Genomic DNA, 20507 nt, shown 5'->3' on the forward strand with positions numbered 1-20507 from the left:
GTGTTCTACTCCTCTAGCCAGCACCTCTCCTAAACAGGTGTTCTACTCCTCTAGCCAGCACCTCTCCTAAACAGGTGTTCTACTCTGTTAGCCAGCACCTCTCCTAAACAGGTGTTCTACTCTGCTAGCCAGCACCTCTCCTAAACAGGTGTTCTACTCCGCTAGCCAGCACCTCTCCTAAACAGGTGTTCTACTCTGTTAGCCAGCACCTCTCCTAAACAGGTGTTCTACTCTGTTAGCCAGCACCTCTCCTAAACAGGTGTTCTACTCTGTTAGTCAGCACCTCTCCTAAACAGGTGTTCTACTCCGCTAGCCAGCACCTCTCCTAAACAGGTGTTCTACTCCGCTAGCCAGCACCTCTCCTAAACAGGTGTTCTACTCTGCTAGCCAACACCTCTCCTAAACAGGTGTTCTACTCTGCTAGCCAGCACCTCTCCTAGACAGCTGTTCTACTCCGCTAGCCAGCACCTCTCCTAAACAGGTGTTCTACTCTGCTAGCCAGCACCTCTCCTAAACAGGTGTTCTACTCTGTTAGCCAGCACCTCTCCTAAACAGGTGTTCTACTCCGCTAGCCAGCACCTCTCCTAAACAGGTGTTCTACTCCGCTAGCCAGCACCTCTCCTAAACAGGTGTTCTACTCTGTTAGACAGCACCTCTCCTAAACAGGTGTTCTACTCTGCTAGCCAGCACCTCTCCTAAACAGGTGTTCTACTCCTCTAGCCAGCACCTCTCCTAAACAGGTGTTCTACTCCCCTAGCCAGCACCTCTCCTAAACAGGTGTTCTACTCCTCTAGCCAGCACCTCTCCTAAACAGGTGTTCTACTCTGCTAGCCAGCACCTCTCCTAAACAGGTGTTCTACTCTGCTAGTCAGCACCTCTCCTAAACAGGTGTTCTACTCTGTTAGCCAGCACCTCTCCTAAACAGGTGTTCTACTCTGCTAGCCAGCACCTCACCTAAACAGGTGTTCTACTCTGCTAGCCAGCACCTCTCCTAAACAGGTGTTCTACTCTGTTAGCCAGCACCTCTCCTAAACAGGTGTTCTACTCTGCTAGCCAGCACCTCTCCTAAACAGGTGTTCTACTCTGTTAGCCAGCACCTCTCCTAAACAGGTGTTCTACTCCTCTAGCCAGCACCTCTCCTAAACAGGTGTTCTACTCTGTTAGCCAGCACCTCTCCTAAACAGGTGTTCTACTCTGCTAGCCAGCACCTCTCCTAAACAGGTGTTCTACTCTGTTAGCCAGCACCTCTCCTAAACAGGTGTTCTACTCCGCTAGCCAGCACCTCTCCTAAACAGGTGTTCTACTCCGCTAGCCAGCACCTCTCCTAAACAGGTGTTCTACTCTGTTAGCCAGCACCTCTCCTAAACAGGTGTTCTACTCTGCTAGCCAGCACCTCTCCTAAACAGGTGTTCTACTCTGTTAGCCAGCACCTCTCCTAAACAGGTGTTCTACTCCGCTAGCCAGCACCTCTCCTAAACAGGTGTTCTACTCTGCTAGCCAGCACCTCTCCTAAACAGGTGTTCTACTCTGCTAGCCAGCACCTCTCCTAAACAGGTGTTCTACTCTGCTAGCCAGCACCTCTCCTAAACAGGTGTTCTACTCTGCTAGCCAGCACCTCTCCTAAACAGGTGTTCTACTCTGCTAGCCAGCACCTCTCCTAAACAGGTGTTCTACTCTGCTAGCCAGCACCTCTCCTAAACAGGTGTTCTACTCTGCTAGCCAGCACCTCTCCTAAACAGGTGTTCTACTCTGCTAGCCAGCACCTCTCCTAAACAGGTGTTCTACTCTGTTAGCCAGCACCTCTCCTAAACAGGTGTTCTACTCTGCTAGTCAGCACCTCTCCTAAACAGGTGTTCTACTCTGTTAGTCAGCACCTCTCCTAAACAGGTGTTCTACTCTGTTAGCCAGCACCTCTCCTAAACAGGTGTTCTACTCTGTTAGCCAGCACCTCTCCTAAACAGGTGTTCTACTACCTCTCCTAAACAGGTGTTCTACTACCTCTCCTAAACAGGTGTTCTACTCCTCTAGCCAGCACCTCTCCTAAACAGGTGTTCTACTCCGCTAGCCAGCACCTCTCCTAAACAGGTGTTCTACTCTGCTAGCCAGCACCTCTCCTAAACAGGTGTTCTACTCTGCTAGCCAGCACCTCTCCTAAACAGGTGTTCTACTCCTCTAGCCAGCACCTCTCCTAAACAGGTGTTCTACTCTGTTAGCCAGCACCTCTCCTAAACAGGTGTTCTACTCCGCTAGCCAGCACCTCACCTAAACAGGTGTTCTACTCTGCTAGCCAGCACCTCTCCCAGACAGGTGTTCTACTCTGCTAGCCATCACCTCTCCTAAACAGGTGTTCTACTCCGCTAGCCATCACCTCTCCTAAACAGGTGTTCTACTCTGTTAGTCAGCACCTCTCCTAAACAGGTGTTCTACTCCTCTAGCCAGCACCTCTCCTAAACAGGTGTTCTACTCTGTTAGCCAGCACCTCTCCTAAACAGGTGTTCTACTCTGCTAGACAGCACCTCTCCTAACCAGGTGTTCTACTCCGCTAGACAGCACCTCTCCTAAACAGGTGTTCTACTCTGTTAGCCAGCACCTCTCCTAAACAGGTGTTCTACTCTGCTAGCCAGCACCTCTCCTAAACAGGTGTTCTACTCCTCTAGCACCTCTCCTAAACAGGTGTTCTACTCCTCTAGCCAGCACCTCTCCTAAACAGGTGTTCTACTCTGCTAGCCAGCACCTCTCCTAAACAGGTGTTCTACTCCTCTAGCACCTCTCCTAAACAGGTGTTCTACTCCTCTAGCCAGCACCTCTCCTAAACAGGTGTTCTACTCTGTTAGCCAGCACCTCTCCTCAACAGGTGTTCTACTCTGTTAGTCAGCACCTCTCCTAAACAGGTGTTCTACTCTGCTAGTCAGCACCTCTCCTAAACAGGTGTTCTACTCTGCTAGCCAGCACCTCTCCTAAACAGGTGTTCTACTCTGCTAGCCAGCACCTCTCCTAAACAGGTGTTCTACTACCTCTCCTAAACAGGTGTTCTACTCTGTTAGCCAGCACCTCTCCTAAACAGGTGTTCTACTACCTCTCCTAAACAGGTGTTCTACTACCTCTCCTAAACAGGTGTTCTACTACCTCTCCTAAACAGGTGTTCTACTACCTCTCCTAAACAGGTGTTCTACTACCTCTCCTAAACAGGTGTTCTACTACCTCTCCTAAACAGGTGTTCTACTACCTCTCCTAAACAGGTGTTCTACTACCTCTCCTAAACAGGTGTTCTACTACCTCTCCTAAACAGGTGTTCTACTACCTCTCCTAAACAGGTGTTCTACTCTGCTAGCCAGCACCTCTCCTAAACAGGTGTTCTACTCCTCTAGCCAGCACCTCGCCTAAACAGGTGTTCTACTCCTCTAGCCAGCACCTCTCCTAAACAGGTGTTCTACTCCGCTAGCCAGCACCTCTCCTAAACAGGTGTTCTACTCCGCTAGCCAGCACCTCTCCTAAACAGGTGTTCTACTCTGCTAGCCAGCACCTCTCCTAAACAGGTGTTCTACTCCTCTAGCCAGCACCTCTCCTAAACAGGTGTTCTACTCCTCTAGCCAGCACCTCTCCTAAACAGGTGTTCTACTCTGTTAGTCAGCACCTCTCCTAAACAGGTGTTCTACTCTGTTAGTCAGCACCTCTCCTAAACAGGTGTTCTACTCTGTTAGCCAGCACCTCTCCTAAACAGGTGTTCTACTCTGCTAGCCAGCACCTCTCCTAAACAGGTGTTCTACTCTGCTAGTCAGCACCTCACCTAAACAGGTGTTCTACTCCTCTAGCCAGCACCTCACCTAAACAGGTGTTCTACTCTGCTAGCCAGCACCTCACCTAAACAGGTGTTCTACTCCGCTAGCCAGCACCTCACCTAAACAGGTGTTCTACTCTGCTAGCCAGCACCTCACCTAAACAGGTGTTCTACTCTGCTAGCCAGCACCTCTCCTAAACAGGTGTTCTACTCTGCTAGCCAGCACCTCACCTAAACAGGTGTTCTACTCTGCTAGCCAGCACCTCTCCTAAACAGGTGTTCTACTCTGCTAGCCAGCACCTCACCTAAACAGGTGTTCTACTCTGCTAGCCAGCACCTCTCCTAAACAGGTGTTCTACTCCTCTAGCCAGCACCTCTCCTAAACAGGTGTTCTACTCCTCTAGCACCTCTCCTAAACAGGTGTTCTACTCCTCTAGCCAGCACCTCTCCTAAACAGGTGTTCTACTCCTTTAGCACCTCTCCTAAACAGGTGTTCTACTCCTCTAGCACCTCTCCTAAACAGGTGTTCTACTCCTCTAGTCAGCACCTCTCCTAAACAGGTGTTCTACTCCTCTAGCACCTCTCCTAAACAGGTGTTCTACTCTGTTAGCCAGCACCTCTCCTAAACAGGTGTTCTACTCTGCTAGCCAGCACCTCTCCTAAACAGGTGTTCTACTCTGCTAGCCAGCACCTCTCCTAAACAGGTGTTCTACTCTGCTAGCCAGCACCTCTCCTAAACAGGTGTTCTACTCTGCTAGCCAGCACCTCTCCTAAACAGGTGTTCTACTCTGCTAGCCAGCACCTCTCCTAAACAGGTGTTCTACTCTGCTAGCCAGCACCTCGCCTAAACAGGTCTTCTACTCTGCTAGCCAGCACCTCTCCTAAACAGGTGTTCTACTCTGTTAGCCAGCACCTCTCCTAAACAGGTGTTCTACTCTGCTAGCCAGCACCTCTCCTAAACAGGTGTTCTACTCCGCTAGCCAGCACCTCTCCTAAACAGGTGTTCTACTCTGCTAGCCAGCACCTCTCCTAAACAGGTGTTCTACTCCGCTAGCCAGCACCTCACCTAAACAGGTGTTCTACTCCGCTAGCCAGCACCTCTCCTAAACAGGTGTTCTACTCTGTTAGCCAGCACCTCTCCTAAACAGGTGTTCTACTCTGCTAGCCAGCACCTCTCCTAAACAGGTGTTCTACTCTACTAGCCAGCACCTCTCCTAAACAGGTGTTCTACTCTGCTAGCCAGCACCTCTCCTAAACAGGTGTTCTACTCCGCTAGCACCTCTCCTAAACAGGTGTTCCACTCCTCTAGCACCTCTCCTAAACAGGTGTTCTACTCTGCTAGCCAGCACCTCTCCTAAACAGGTGTTCTACTCTGCTAGCCAGCACCTCTCCTAAACAGGTGTTCTACTCCTCTAGCCAGCACCTCGCCTAAACAGGTGTTCTACTCCTCTAGCACCTCTCCTAAACAGGTGTTCTACTCCTCTAGCACCTCTCCTAAACAGGTGTTCTACTCTGCTAGCCAGCACCTCTCCTAAACAGGTGTTCCACTCCTCTAGCACCTCTCCTAAACAGGTGTTCTACTCCTCTAGCCAGCACCTCTCCTAAACAGGTGTTCTACTCCTCTAGCCAGCACCTCTCCTAAACAGGTGTTCTACTCTGTTAGCCAGCACCTCTCCTAAACAGGTGTTCTACTCTGCTAGCCAGCACCTCTCCTAAACAGGTGTTCTACTCCTCTAGCCAGCACCTCTCCTAAACAGGTGTTCTACTCCTCTAGCCAGCACCTCTCCTAAACAGGTGTTCTACTCTGTTAGCCAGCACCTCTCCTAAACAGGTGTTCTACTCCGCTAGCCAGCACCTCTCCTAAACAGGTGTTCTACTCTGCTAGCCAGCACCTCTCCTAAACAGGTGTTCTACTCCGCTAGCCAGCACCTCACCTAAACAGGTGTTCTACTCTGCTAGCCAGCACCTCTCCTAAACAGGTGTTCTACTCTGTTAGCCAGCACCTCTCCTAAACAGGTGTTCTACTCCTCTAGCCAGCACCTCTCCTAAACAGGTGTTCTACTCCTCTAGCCAGCACCTCTCCTAAACAGGTGTTCTACTCTGTTAGCCAGCACCTCTCCTAAACAGGTGTTCTACTCTGCTAGCCAGCACCTCTCCTAAACAGGTGTTCTACTCCTCTAGCCAGCACCTCTCCTAAACAGGTGTTCTACTCCTCTAGCCAGCACCTCTCCTAAACAGGTGTTCTACTCTGCTAGCCAGCACCTCTCCTAAACAGGTGTTCTACTCTGTTAGCCAGCACCTCTCCTAAACAGGTGTTCTACTCTGCTAGCCAGCACCTCTCCTAAACAGGTGTTCTACTCCGCTAGACAGCACCTCTCCTAAACAGGTGTTCTACTCTGCTAGCACCTCTCCTAAACAGGTGTTCTACTCCTCTAGCCAGCACCTCTCCTAAACAGGTGTTCTACTCTGCTAGCCAGCACCTCTCCTAAACAGGTGTTCTACTCCTCTAGCCAGCACCTCTCCTAAACAGGTGTTCTACTCTGTTAGCCAGCACCTCTCCTAAACAGGTGTTCTACTCTGCTAGCCAGCACCTCTCCTAAACAGGTGTTCTACTCTGCTAGCCAGCACCTCTCCTAAACAGGTGTTCTACTCCGCTAGCCAGCACCTCTCCTAAACAGGTGTTCTACTCTGCTAGCACCTCTCCTAAACAGGTGTTCTACTCCTCTAGCCAGCACCTCTCCTAAACAGGTGTTCTACTCCGCTAGCCAGCACCTCTCCTAAACAGGTGTTCTACTCTGCTAGCCAGCACCTCTCCTAAACAGGTGTTCTACTCCTCTAGCCAGCACCTCGCCTAAATAGGTGTGCATTTCTTTTGCCTCTAAATCACAACTACTGTTAATACTATACAACAATCAGAGGGAGTGTGTGATTGGCTGATACAGCTGAGAGGATGCCTCTGATTGGTTGCTACCTTGACTATCTCAGTGTCTACGTTGAGCTGATTGGCTGCTGCGTTGATCTTCTCTCTGCAGACAGAACCCAGACTGGTCATCCCTCGGTCCCAGTACCGCTTCAACTGGCCCAGGTCCACATCACTGAACTGGGTCCTGTCCTGTAGCTACACACACACACTATACATTATAGACACAGAGTAGGGAACAGTATAGATGGTCTGATGGTGACAGTGCTCTAATCTCCTAAAGACTGCTTGAAGACTTACAGTTCTCTTCCTGGAGTTACTGATGAGCCACGGAGCACAGGGACTGACTGGAACCTGCAGAGGGGAGGAGAAGAGGGGAGGAGGAGAGGAGGAAGGAGGAGACGAGAAGGGGAAAGAGGAGGAGAGGGGAGGAGACGAGAGGAGGAGGAGAGGGGAGGAGACGAGAAGAGGAGGAGAGGGGAGGAGACGAGAAGAGGAGGAGAGGGGAGGAGGAGAGGGGAGGAGAAGAGCAAGAGACGAGAGGATGAAGGAGGAGACGAGAAGAGGAAAGAGGAGGAGAGGGGAGGAGACGAGAAGAGGAGGAGAGGGGAGGAGAAGAGCAAGAGACGAGAGGATGAAGGAGGAGACGAGAAGGGGAAAGAGGAGGAGAGGGGAGGAGACGAGAGGAGGAGGAGAGGGGAGGAGACAAGAGGTGGAAAGAGGAGGAGAGGGGAGGAGACGAGAGGAGGAGGAGAGGGGAGGAGTAGAGAAGAGGAGGAGAGGGGAGGAGACGAGAAGAGGAGAAGAGAGGAGGAAGGAGGAGACGAGAGGAGGAGGAGAGGAGAGGAGACGAGAGGAGACGAGAGGAGGAAGGAGGAGACGAGAAGAGGAAAGAGGAGGAGAGGGGAGGAGACGAGAGGAGGAGGAGAGGGGAGGAGACGAGAAGAGGAGGAGAGGGGAGGAGACGAGAAGAGGAGGAGAGGGGAGGAGACGAGAAGAGGAGACGAGAGGAGGAAGGAGGAGACGAGAAGAGGAGGAGAAGAAGAGGAAAGAGGAGGAGAGGGGAGGAGACGAGAAGAGGAGGAGAGGGGAGGAGACAAGAGGTGGAAAGAGGAGAAGAGGGGAGGAGACGAGAAGAGGAGGAGAAGAAGAGGAAAGAGGAGGAGAGGGGAGGAGACGAGAAGAGGAGGAGAAGAAGAGGAAAGAGGAGGAGAGGGGAGGAGACGAGAAGAGGAGGAGAAGAAGAGGAAAGAGGAGGAGAGGGGACCAGAAGTATAAAAAGGAGAAGAGAGGAGGGGAGTTAGTGATGAGCAATGGAGCTGAAAGGCTGACTGGAACCTAGACAGATAACAGGAGAGGACTGCTGGGTAGTAGTAGTAGTAGTAGCAGTAGTAGTAGCAGTAGTAACCCTACATCTACAACCCTGACAGGAGAAGACTGCATGTACAGAACAGTAGTAAACTGTTTCAGTAAAAGTATTCCTATCAATTACCTGTATGCTGGGTTATGCAATAGGTGAGATCTGTAGTGTTGTAGTAACTGGGTAGTAGTAGTAGTAGTAGTAGTATTAACCCCTACCTGTATACTAGGGGAGGTCTGTAGTGTTGTAGTAACTGGGTAGTAGTAGTAGTAGTAGTAGTAGTAGTAACCCTACCTGTATACTAGGGGAGGTCTGTAGTGTTGTAGTAACTGGGTAGTAGTAGTAGTAGTAGTAGTAGTAGTAGTAGTAGTAGTAGTAGTAGTAGTAGTAGTAACCCTACCTGTATACTAGGGGAGGTCTGTAGTGTTGTAGTAACTGGGTAGTAGTAGTAGTAGTATTAACCCCTACCTGTATACTAGGGGAGATCTGTAGTGTTGTAGTAACTGGGTAGTAGTAGTAGTAGTAGTAGTAGTATTAACCCCTACCTGTATACTAGGGGAGGTCTGTAGTGTTGTAGTATCTGGGTAGTAGTAGTAGTAGTAGTAGTAGTAGTAGTAGTAACCCTACCTGTATACTAGGGGAGATCTGTAGTGTTGTAGTAACTGGGTAGTAGTAGTAGTAGTAGTAGTAGTAGTAGTAGTAGTTGTAACCCCTACCTGTATACTAGGGGAGGTCTGTAGTTTTGTAGTAACTGGGTAGTAGTAGTAGTAGTAGTAGTAGTAGTAGTAGTATTAACCCCTTCCTGTATACTAGGGGAGGTCTGTAGTGTTGTAGTAACTGGGTAGTAGTAGTAGTAGTAGTATTAACCCCTACCTGTATACTAGGTGAGGTCTGTAGAGTTGTAGTAACTGGGTAGTAGTAGTAGTAGTAGTAGTAGTAGTAGTAGTAGTAGTAGTAGTAACCCTACCGGTATACTAGGGGAGGTCTGAAGTGTTGTAGTAACTGGGTAGTAGTAGTAGCAGTAGTAGTAGTAGTAGTAGTAACCCTACCTGTATACTAGGGGAGGTCTGTAGTGTTGTAGTAACTGGGTAGTAGTAGTAGTAGTAGTAGTAGTAGTAGTAGAAGTAGTAGTACTAACCCTACCTGTATACTAGGGGAGGTCTGTAGTGTTGTAGTAACTGGGTAGTAGTAGTAGTAGTATTAACCCCTACCTGTATACTAGGGGAGGTCTGTAGTGTTGTAGTAACTGGGTAGTAGTAGTAGTAGTAGTAGTAGTAGTAGTAGTAGTAGTAGTAGTAGTAGTAACCCTACCGGTATACTAGGGGAGGTCTGAAGTGTTGTAGTAACTGGGTAGTAGTAGTAGCAGTAGTAGTAGTAGTAGTAGTAACCCTACCTGTATACTAGGGGAGGTCTGTAGTGTTGTAGTAACTGGGTAGTAGTAGTAGTAGTAGTAGTAGTAGTAGTAGTAGTAGTAGTAGTAGTATTAACCCCTACCTGTATACTAGGGGAGATCTGTAGTGTTGTAGTAACTGGGTAGTAGTAGTAGTAGTAGTAGTAGTAGTAGTAGTAACCCTACCTGTATACTAGGGGAGGCCTGTAGTGTTGTAGTAACTGGGTAGTAGTAGTAGTAGTAGTAGTAGTAGTAGTAGTAGTAGTAACCCTACCTGTATACTAGGGGAGGTCTGTAGTGTTGTAGTATCTGGGTAGTAGTAGTAGTAGTAGTAGTAGTAACCCTACCTGTATACTAGGGGAGGCCTGTAGTGTTGTAGTAACTGGGTAGTAGTAGTAGTAGTAGTAGTAGTAGTAGTAGTAGTAGTAGTAGTAGTAGTAGTAGTAACCCTACCTGTATACTAGGGGAGATCTGTAGTGTTGTAGTAACTGGGTAGTAGTAGTAGTAGTACTAGTAGTAGTAACCCTACCTGTATACTAGGGGAGGTCTGTAGTGTTGTAGTATCTGGGTAGTAGTAGTAGTAGTATTAACCCCTACCTGTATACTAGGGGAGGTCTGAAGTGTTGTAGTAACTGGGTAGTAGTAGTAGTAGTAGTAGTAGTAGTAGTAGTATTAACCCCTACCTGTGAACTAGGGGAGGTCTGTAGTGTTGTAGTAACTGGGTAGTAGTAGTAGTAGTAGTAGTAGTATTAACCCATACCTGTAAACTAGGGGAGGTCTGTAGTGTTGTAGTAACTGGGTAGTAGTAGTAGTAGTATTAACCCATACCTGTAAACTAGGGGAGGTCTGTAGTGTTGTAGTATCTGGGTAGTAGTAGTAGTAGTAGTAGTAGTAGTATTAACCCATACCTGTAAACTAGGGGAGGTCTGTAGTGTTGTAGTATCTGGGTAGTAGTAGTAGTAGTAGTAGTAGTAGTAGTATTAACCCCTACCTGTATTCTAGGGGAGGTCTGTAGTGTTGTAGTAACTGGGTAGTAGTAGTAGTAGTAGTAGTAACCCCTACCTGTATACTAGGGGAGGTCTGTAGTGTTGTAGTAACTGGCTAGTAGTAGTAGTAGTAGTAGTAGTAGTAGTAACCCTACCTGTATACTAGGGGAGATCTGTATTGTTGTAGTAACTGGGTAGTAGTAGTAGTAGTAGTAGTATTAACCGCTACCTGTATACTAGGGGAGGTCTGTAGTGTTGTAGTAACTGGGTAGTAGTAGTAGTAGTAGTAGTAGTAGTAGTAACCCTACCTCTATACTAGGGGAGATCTGTAGTGTTGTAGTAACTGGGTAGTAGTAGTAGTAGTAGTAGTAGTAACTCTACCTGTATACTAGGGGAGATCTGTAGTGTTGTAGTAACTGGGTAGTAGTAGTAGTAGTAGTAGTAGTAGTAGTAGTAGTAACCCTACCTGTATACTAGGGGAGGTCTGTATTGTTGTAGTAACTGGGTAGTAGTAGTAGTAGTAGTAGTAGTAACCCTACCTGTATACTAGGGGAGATCTGTAGTGTTGTAGTAACTGGGTAGTAGTAGTAGTAGTAGTAGTAGTAGTAGTAACCCTACCTGTATACTAGGGGAGATCTGTAGTGTTGTAGTAACTGGGTAGTAGTATTAGTAGTAGTAGTAGTAGTAGTAGTAACCCTACCTGTATACTAGGGGAGGTCTGTAGTGTTGTAGTAACTGGGTAGTAGTAGTAGTAGTAGTAGTAGTAGTAGTAGTAGAAGTAGTAGTACTAACCCTACCTGTATACTAGGGGAGGTCTGTAGTGTTGTAGTAACTGGGTAGTAGTAGTAGTAGTATTAACCCCTACCTGTATACTAGGGGAGGTCTGTAGTGTTGTAGTAACTGGGTAGTAGTAGTAGTAGTAGTAGTAGTAGTAGTAGTAGTAGTAGTAACCCTACCGGTATACTAGGGGAGGTCTGAAGTGTTGTAGTAACTGGGTAGTAGTAGTAGCAGTAGTAGTAGTAGTAGTAGTAACCCTACCTGTATACTAGGGGAGGTCTGTAGTGTTGTAGTAACTGGGTAGTAGTAGTAGTAGTAGTAGTAGTAGTAGTAGTAGTAGTAGTAGTAGTAGTATTAACCCCTACCTGTATACTAGGGGAGATCTGTAGTGTTGTAGTAACTGGGTAGTAGTAGTAGTAGTAGTAGTAGTAGTAGTAGTAACCCTACCTGTATACTAGGGGAGGCCTGTAGTGTTGTAGTAACTGGGTAGTAGTAGTAGTAGTAGTAGTAGTAGTAGTAGTAGTAGTAACCCTACCTGTATACTAGGGGAGGTCTGTAGTGTTGTAGTATCTGGGTAGTAGTAGTAGTAGTAGTAGTAGTAACCCTACCTGTATACTAGGGGAGGCCTGTAGTGTTGTAGTAACTGGGTAGTAGTAGTAGTAGTAGTAGTAGTAGTAGTAGTAGTAGTAGTAGTAGTAGTAACCCTACCTGTATACTAGGGGAGATCTGTAGTGTTGTAGTAACTGGGTAGTAGTATTAGTAGTACTAGTAGTAGTAACCCTACCTGTATACTAGGGGAGGTCTGTAGTGTTGTAGTATCTGGGTAGTAGTAGTAGTAGTATTAACCCCTACCTGTATACTAGGGGAGGTCTGAAGTGTTGTAGTAACTGGGTAGTAGTAGTAGTAGTAGTAGTATTAACCCCTACCTGTGAACTAGGGGAGGTCTGTAGTGTTGTAGTAACTGGGTAGTAGTAGTAGTAGTAGTAGTAGTATTAACCCATACCTGTAAACTAGGGGAGGTCTGTAGTGTTGTAGTAACTGGGTAGTAGTAGTAGTAGTATTAACCCATACCTGTAAACTAGGGGAGGTCTGTAGTGTTGTAGTATCTGGGTAGTAGTAGTAGTAGTAGTAGTAGTAGTATTAACCCATACCTGTAAACTAGGGGAGGTCTGTAGTGTTGTAGTATCTGGGTAGTAGTAGTAGTAGTAGTAGTAGTAGTAGTATTAACCCCTACCTGTATTCTAGGGGAGGTCTGTAGTGTTGTAGTAACTGGGTAGTAGTAGTAGTAGTAGTAGTAACCCCTACCTGTATACTAGGGGAGGTCTGTAGTGTTGTAGTAACTGGCTAGTAGTAGTAGTAGTAGTAGTAGTAGTAACCCTACCTGTATACTAGGGGAGATCTGTATTGTTGTAGTAACTGGGTAGTAGTAGTAGTAGTAGTAGTATTAACCGCTACCTGTATACTAGGGGAGGTCTGTAGTGTTGTAGTAACTGGGTAGTAGTAGTAGTAGTAGTAGTAGTAGTAGTAACCCTACCTCTATACTAGGGGAGATCTGTAGTGTTGTAGTAACTGGGTAGTAGTAGTAGTAGTAGTAGTAGTAACTCTACCTGTATACTAGGGGAGATCTGTAGTGTTGTAGTAACTGGGTAGTAGTAGTAGTAGTAGTAGTAGTAGTAGTAGTAGTAACCCTACCTGTATACTAGGGGAGGTCTGTATTGTTGTAGTAACTGGGTAGTAGTAGTAGTAGTAGTAGTAGTAACCCTACCTGTATACTAGGGGAGATCTGTAGTGTTGTAGTAACTGGGTAGTAGTAGTAGTAGTAGTAGTAGTAGTAGTAACCCTACCTGTATACTAGGGGAGATCTGTAGTGTTGTAGTAACTGGGTAGTAGTATTAGTAGTAGTAATAGTATTAACCCCTACCTGTATACTAGGGGAGGTCTGTAGTGTTGTAGTAACTGGGTAGTAGTAGTAGTATTAGTAGTAGTAGTAGTAGTAACCCTACCTGTATACTAGGGGAGATCTGTAGTGTTGTAGTAACTGGGTAGTAGTAGTAGTAGTATTAACCCATACCTGTAAACTAGGGGAGGTCTGTAGTGTTGTAGTATCTGGGTAGTAGTAGTAGTAGTAGTAGTATTAACCCCTACCTGTGAACTAGGGGAGGTCTGTAGTGTTGTAGTAACTGGGTAGTAGTAGTAGTAGTAGTAGTAGTATTAACCCATACCTGTAAACTAGGGGAGGTCTGTAGTGTTGTAGTAACTGGGTAGTAGTAGTAGTAGTATTAACCCATACCTGTAAACTAGGGGAGGTCTGTAGTGTTGTAGTATCTGGGTAGTAGTAGTAGTAGTAGTAGTAGTAGTATTAACCCATACCTGTAAACTAGGGGAGGTCTGTAGTGTTGTAGTATCTGGGTAGTAGTAGTAGTAGTAGTAGTAGTAGTAGTATTAACCCCTACCTGTATTCTAGGGGAGGTCTGTAGTGTTGTAGTAACTGGGTAGTAGTAGTAGTAGTAGTAGTAACCCCTACCTGTATACTAGGGGAGGTCTGTAGTGTTGTAGTAACTGGCTAGTAGTAGTAGTAGTAGTAGTAGTAGTAACCCTACCTGTATACTAGGGGAGATCTGTATTGTTGTAGTAACTGGGTAGTAGTAGTAGTAGTAGTAGTATTAACCGCTACCTGTATACTAGGGGAGGTCTGTAGTGTTGTAGTAACTGGGTAGTAGTAGTAGTAGTAGTAGTAGTAGTAGTAACCCTACCTCTATACTAGGGGAGATCTGTAGTGTTGTAGTAACTGGGTAGTAGTAGTAGTAGTAGTAGTAGTAACTCTACCTGTATACTAGGGGAGATCTGTAGTGTTGTAGTAACTGGGTAGTAGTAGTAGTAGTAGTAGTAGTAGTAGTAGTAGTAACCCTACCTGTATACTAGGGGAGGTCTGTATTGTTGTAGTAACTGGGTAGTAGTAGTAGTAGTAGTAGTAGTAACCCTACCTGTATACTAGGGGAGATCTGTAGTGTTGTAGTAACTGGGTAGTAGTAGTAGTAGTAGTAGTAGTAGTAGTAACCCTACCTGTATACTAGGGGAGATCTGTAGTGTTGTAGTAACTGGGTAGTAGTATTAGTAGTAGTAATAGTATTAACCCCTACCTGTATACTAGGGGAGGTCTGTAGTGTTGTAGTAACTGGGTAGTAGTAGTAGTATTAGTAGTAGTAGTAGTAGTAACCCTACCTGTATACTAGGGGAGATCTGTAGTGTTGTAGTAACTGGGTAGTAGTAGTAGTAGTAGTAGTAGTTGTAGTAACCCTACCTGTATAATAGGGGAGATCTGTAGTGTTGTAGTAACTGGGTAGTAGTAGTAGTAGTAGTAGTAGTATTAACCCCTACCTGTATACTAGGGGAGGTCTGTAGTGTTGTAGTATCTGGGTAGTAGTAGTAGTAGTAGTAGTAGTAGTAGTAGTAGTAGTAACCCTACCTGTATACTAGGGGAGATCTGTAGTGTTGTAGTAACTGGGTAGTAGTAGTAGTAGTAGTAGTAGTAGTAGTAGTAGTAGTAGTTGTAACCCCTACCTGTATACTAGGGGAGGTCTGTAGTTTTGTAGTAACTGGGTAGTAGTAGTAGTAGTAGTAGTAGTAGTAGTAGTAGTATTAACCCCTACCTGTATACTAGGGGAGGTCTGTAGAGTTGTAGTAACTGGGTAGTAGTAGTAGTAGTAGTAGTAGTAGTAGTAGTAGTAGTAGTAGTAGTAGTAGTAACCCTACCGGTATACTAGGGGAGGTCTGAAGTGTTGTAGTAACTGGGTAGTAGTAGTAGCAGTAGTAGTAGTAGTAGTAGTAACCCTACCTGTATACTAGGGGAGGTCTGTAGTGTTGTAGTAACTGGGTAGTAGTAGTAGTAGTAGTAGTAGTAGTAGTAGAAAACCCTACCTGTATACTGGGGGAGGTCTGTAGTGTTGTAGTAACTGGGTAGTAGTAGTAGTAGTAGTAGTAACCCTACCTGTATACTAGGGGAGGCCTGTAGTGTTGTAGTAACTGGGTAGTAGTAGTAGTAGTAGTAGTAGTAGTAGTAGTAGTAGTAACCCTACCTGTATACTAGGGGAGATCTGTAGTGTTGTAGTAACTGGGTAGTAGTAGTAGTAGTACTAGTAGTAGTAACCCTACCTGTATACTAGGGGAGGTCTGTAGTGTTGTAGTATCTGGGTAGTAGTAGTAGTAGTATTAACCCCTACCTGTATACTAGGGGAGGTCTGAAGTGTTGTAGTAACTGGGTAGTAGTAGTAGTAGTAGTAGTAGTAGTAGTAGTATTAACCCCTACCTGTGAACTAGGGGAGGTCTGTAGTGTTGTAGTAACTGGGTAGTAGTAGTAGTAGTAGTAGTAGTATTAACCCATACCTGTAAACTAGGGGAGGTCTGTAGTGTTGTAGTAACTGGGTAGTAGTAGTAGTAGTATTAACCCATACCTGTAAACTAGGGGAGGTCTGTAGTGTTGTAGTATCTGGGTAGTAGTAGTAGTAGTAGTAGTAGTAGTATTAACCCATACCTGTAAACTAGGGGAGGTCTGTAGTGTTGTAGTATCTGGGTAGTAGTAGTAGTAGTAGTAGTAGTAGTAGTATTAACCCCTACCTGTATTCTAGGGGAGGTCTGTAGTGTTGTAGTAACTGGGTAGTAGTAGTAGTAGTAGTAGTAACCCCTACCTGTATACTAGGGGAGGTCTGTAGTGTTGTAGTAACTGGCTAGTAGTAGTAGTAGTAGTAGTAGTAGTTACCCTACCTGTATACTAGGGGAGATCTGTATTGTTGTAGTAACTGGGTAGTAGTAGTAGTAGTAGTAGTATTAACCGCTACCTGTATACTAGGGGAGGTCTGTAGTGTTGTAGTAACTGGGTAGTAGTAGTAGTAGTAGTAGTAGTAGTAGTAACCCTACCTCTATACTAGGGGAGATCTGTAGTGTTGTAGTAACTGGGTAGTAGTAGTAGTAGTAGTAGTAGTAACTCTACCTGTATACTAGGGGAGATCTGTAGTGTTGTAGTAACTGGGTAGTAGTAGTAGTAGTAGTAGTAGTAGTAGTAGTAACCCTACCTGTATACTAGGGGAGGTCTGTATTGTTGTAGTAACTGGGTAGTAGTAGTAGTAGTAGTAGTAGTAACCCTACCTGTATACTAGGGGAGATCTGTAGTGTTGTAGTAACTGGGTAGTAGTAGTAGTAGTAGTAGTAGTAGTAGTAACCCTACCTGTATACTAGGGGAGATCTGTAGTGTTGTAGTAACTGGGTAGTAGTATTAGTAGTAGTAATAGTATTAACCCCTACCTGTATACTAGGGGAGGTCTGTAGTGTTGTAGTAACTGGGTAGTAGTAGTAGTATTAGTAGTAGTAGTAGTAGTAACCCTACCTGTATACTAGGGGAGATCTGTAGTGTTGTAGTAACTGGGTAGTAGTAGTAGTAGTAGTAGTAGTTGTAGTAACCCTACCTGTATAATAGGGGAGATCTGTAGTGTTGTAGTAACTGGGTAGTAGTAGTAGTAGTAGTAGTAGTATTAACCCCTACCTGTATACTAGGGGAGGTCTGTAGTGTTGTAGTATCTGGGTAGTAGTAGTAGTAGTAGTAGTAGTAGTAGTAGTAGTAGTAACCCTACCTGTATACTAGGGGAGATCTGTAGTGTTGTAGTAACTGGGTAGTAGTAGTAGTAGTAGTAGTAGTAGTAGTAGTAGTAGTAGTAGTTGTAACCCCTACCTGTATACTAGGGGAGGTCTGTAGTTTTGTAGTAACTGGGTAGTAGTAGTAGTAGTAGTAGTAGTAGTAGTAGTATTAACCCCTACCTGTATACTAGGGGAGGTCTGTAGTGTTGTAGTAACTGGGTAGTAGTAGTAGTAGTAGTATTAACCCCTACCTGTATACTAGGTGAGGTCTGTAGAGTTGTAGTAACTGGGTAGTAGTAGTAGTAGTAGTAGTAGTAGTAGTAGTAGTAGTAGTAGTAGTAACCCTACCGGTATACTAGGGGAGGTCTGAAGTGTTGTAGTAACTGGGTAGTAGTGGTAGCAGTAGTAGTAGTAGTAGTAGTAACCCTACCTGTATACTAGGGGAGGTCTGTAGTGTTGTAGTAACTGGGTAGTAGTAGTAGTAGTAGTATAGGTAGAAGTAGTAGTACTAACCCTACCTGTATACTAGGGGAGGTCTGTAGTGTTGTAGTAACTGGGTAGTAGTAGTAGTAGTATTAACCCCTACCTGTATACTAGGGGAGGTCTGTAGTGTTGTAGTAACTGGGTAGTAGTAGTAGTAGTAGTAGTAGTAGTAGTAGTAGAAAACCCTACCTGTATACTGGGGGAGGTCTGTAGTGTTGTAGTAACTGGGTAGTAGTAGTAGTAGTAGTAGTAGTAGTAGTAGTAACCCTACCTGTATACTAGGGGATATCTGTAGTGTTGTAGTAACTGGGTAGTAGTAGTAGTAGTAGTAGTAGTAGTAGTAGTAGTAGTAACCCTACCTGTATACTAGGGGAGATCTGTAGTGTTGTAGTAACTGGGTAGTAGTAGTAGTAGTAGTATTAACCCCTACCTGTATACTAGGGGAGGTCTGTAGTGTTGTAGTAACTGGGTAGTAGTAGTAGTAGTAGTAGTAGTAGTATTAACCCCTACATGTATACTAGGTGAGGTCTGTAGTGTTGTAGTAACTGGGTAGTAGTAGTAGTAGTAGTAACCCTACCTGTATACTAGGGGAGGTCTGTAGTGTTGTAGTAACTGGGTAGTAGTAGTAGTAGTAGTAGTAGTATTAACCCCTACCTGTATACTAGGGGAGGTCTGTAGTGTTGTAGTAACTGGGTAGTAGTAGTAGTAGTAGTAGTAGTAGTATTAACCCCTACCTGTATACTAGGGGAGGTCTGTAGTGTTGTAGTAACTGGGTAGTAGTAGTAGTAGTAGTAGTAGTATTAACCCCTACCTGTATACTAGGGGAGGTCTGTAGTGTTGTAGTAACTGGGTAGTAGTAATAGTAGTAGTAGTAGTAGTAACCCTACCTGTATACTAGGGGAGGTCTGTAGTGTTGTAGTAACTGGGTAGTAGTAGTAGTAGTAGTAGTAGTAACCCTACCTGTATACTAGGGGAGGTCTGTAGTGGTGTAGTAACTGGGTAGTAGTAGCAGTAGTAGTAGTAGTAGTAGTAGTAGTAGTAGTAGTAGTAGTAGTAGTAGTAACCCTACCGGTATACTAGGGGAGGTCTGAAGTGTTGTAGTAACTGGGTAGTAGTAGTAGTAGTAGTAGTAGTAGTAGTAGTAGTAGTAGTAGTAGAAGTAGTTGTAACCCCTACCTGTATACTAGGGGAGGTCTGTAGTGTTGTAGTAACTGGGTAGTAGTAGTGTAGTAGTAGTAGTAGTAGTATTAACCCCTACCTGTATACTAGGGGAGGTCTGTAGTGTTGTAGTAACTGGGTAGTAGTAGTAGTAGTAGTAGTAGTATTAACCCCTACCTGTATACTAGGTGAGGTCTGTAGAGTTGTAGTAACTGGGTGGTAGTAGTAGTAGTAGTAGTAGTAGTAGTAGTAGTAGTAGTAGTAGTAGTAGTAGTAGTAACCCTACCGGTATACTAGGGGAGGTCTGAAGTGTTGTAGTAACTGGCTAGTAGTAGTAGCAGTAGTAGTAGTAGTGGTAGTAACCCTACCTGTATACTAGGGGAGGTCTGTAGTGTTGTAGTAACTGGGTAGTAGTAGTAGTAGTAGTAGTATTAACCGCTACCTGTATACCAGGGGAGGTCTGTAGTGTTGTAGTAACTGGGTAGTAGTAGTAGTAGTAGTAGTAGTAGTAGTAACCATACCTCTATACTAGGGGAGATCTGTAGTGTTGTAGTAACTGGGTAGTAGTAGTAGTAGTAGTAGTAGTAACTCTACCTGTATACTAGGGGAGATCTGTAGTGTTGTAGTAACTGGGTAGTAGTAGTAGTAGTAGTAGTAGTAGTAGTAGTAGTAGTAACCCTACCTGTATACTAGGGGAGGTCTGTATTGTTGTAGTAACTGGGTAGTAGTAGTAGTAGTAGTAGTAGTAACCCTACCTGTATACTAGGGGAGATCTGTAGTGTTGTAGTAACTGGGTAGTAGTAGTAGTAGTAGTAGTAGTAGTAACCCTACCTGTATACTAGGGGAGATCTGTAGTGTTGTAGTAACTGGGTAGTAGTATTAGTAGTAGTAATAGTATTAACCCCTACCTGTATACTAGGGGAGGTCTGTAGTGTTGTAGTAACTGGGTAGTAGTAGTAGTATTAGTAGTAGTAGTAGTAGTAACCCTACCTGTATACTAGGGGAGATCTGTAGTGTTGTAGTAACTGGGTAGTAGTAGTAGTAGTAGTAGTAGTAGTTGTAGTAACCCTACCTGTATAATAGGGGAGATCTGTAGTGTTGTAGTAACTGGGTAGTAGTAGTAGTAGTAGTAGTAGTATTAACCCCTACCTGTATACTAGGGGAGGTCTGTAGTGTTGTAGTATCTGGGTAGTAGTAGTAGTAGTAGTAGTAGTAGTAGTAGTAGTAGTAGTAACCCTACCTGTATACTAGGGGAGATCTGTAGTGTTGTAGTAACTGGGTAGTAGTAGTAGTAGTAGTAGTAGTAGTAGTAGTAGTAGTAGTTGTAACCCCTACCTGTATACTAGGGGAGGTCTGTAGTTTTGTAGTAACTGGGTAGTAGTAGTAGTAGTAGTAGTAGTAGTAGTAGTATTAACCCCTACCTGTATACTAGGGGAGGTCTGTAGTGTTGTAGTAACTGGGTAGTAGTAGTAGTAGTAGTATTAACCCCTACCTGTATACTAGGTGAGGTCTGTAGAGTTGTAGTAACTGGGTAGTAGTAGTAGTAGTAGTAGTAGTAGTAGTAGTAGTAGTGGTAGTAGTAGTAGTAGTAGTAGTAACCCTACCGGTATACTAGGGGAGGTCTGAAGTGTTGTAGTAACTGGGTAGTAGTAGTAGCAGTAGTAGTAGTAGTAGTAGTAACCCTACCTGTATACTAGGGGAGGTCTGTAGTGTTGTAGTAACTGGGTAGTAGTAGTAGTAGTAGTAGTAGTAGTAGAAGTAGTAGTACTAACCCTACCTGTATACTAGGGGAGGTCTGTAGTGTTGTAGTAACTGGGTAGTAGTAGTAGTAGTATTAACCCCTACCTGTATACTAGGGGAGGTCTGTAGTGTTGTAGTAACTGGGTAGTAGTAGTAGTAGTAGTAGTAGTAGAAAACCCTACCTGTATACTGGGGGAGGTCTGTAGTGTTGTAGTAACTGGGTAGTAGTAGTAGTAGTAGTATTAGTAGTAGTAGTAACCCTACCTGTATACTAGGGGATATCTGTA

At 45.0% G+C, this 20507-nt stretch overlaps 1 protein-coding gene across 2 annotated transcripts in view; it reads right to left on the minus strand.

Annotated features, from left to right (window-relative positions):
- Positions 1–20507, minus strand: part of LOC129827337 (highly divergent homeobox-like) — an 86164-nt gene that overhangs the window by 32678 nt on the left and 32979 nt on the right. For both annotated transcript variants that reach the window (XM_055888091.1, XM_055888092.1), the window contains exons 5-6: positions 6999–7052; positions 6750–6896 (exon numbers count right to left, since the gene is read on the minus strand). In XM_055888091.1, coding sequence (XP_055744066.1) covers positions 6750–6896; positions 6999–7052 — 201 coding nt within the window. The remainder of the gene's footprint in view (positions 1–6749; positions 6897–6998; positions 7053–20507) is intronic.

The sequence above is a fragment of the Salvelinus fontinalis genome, chromosome 29 (assembly GCF_029448725.1).
Source record: "Salvelinus fontinalis isolate EN_2023a chromosome 29, ASM2944872v1, whole genome shotgun sequence".
Lineage (NCBI taxonomy): Eukaryota > Metazoa > Chordata > Actinopteri > Salmoniformes > Salmonidae > Salvelinus > Salvelinus fontinalis.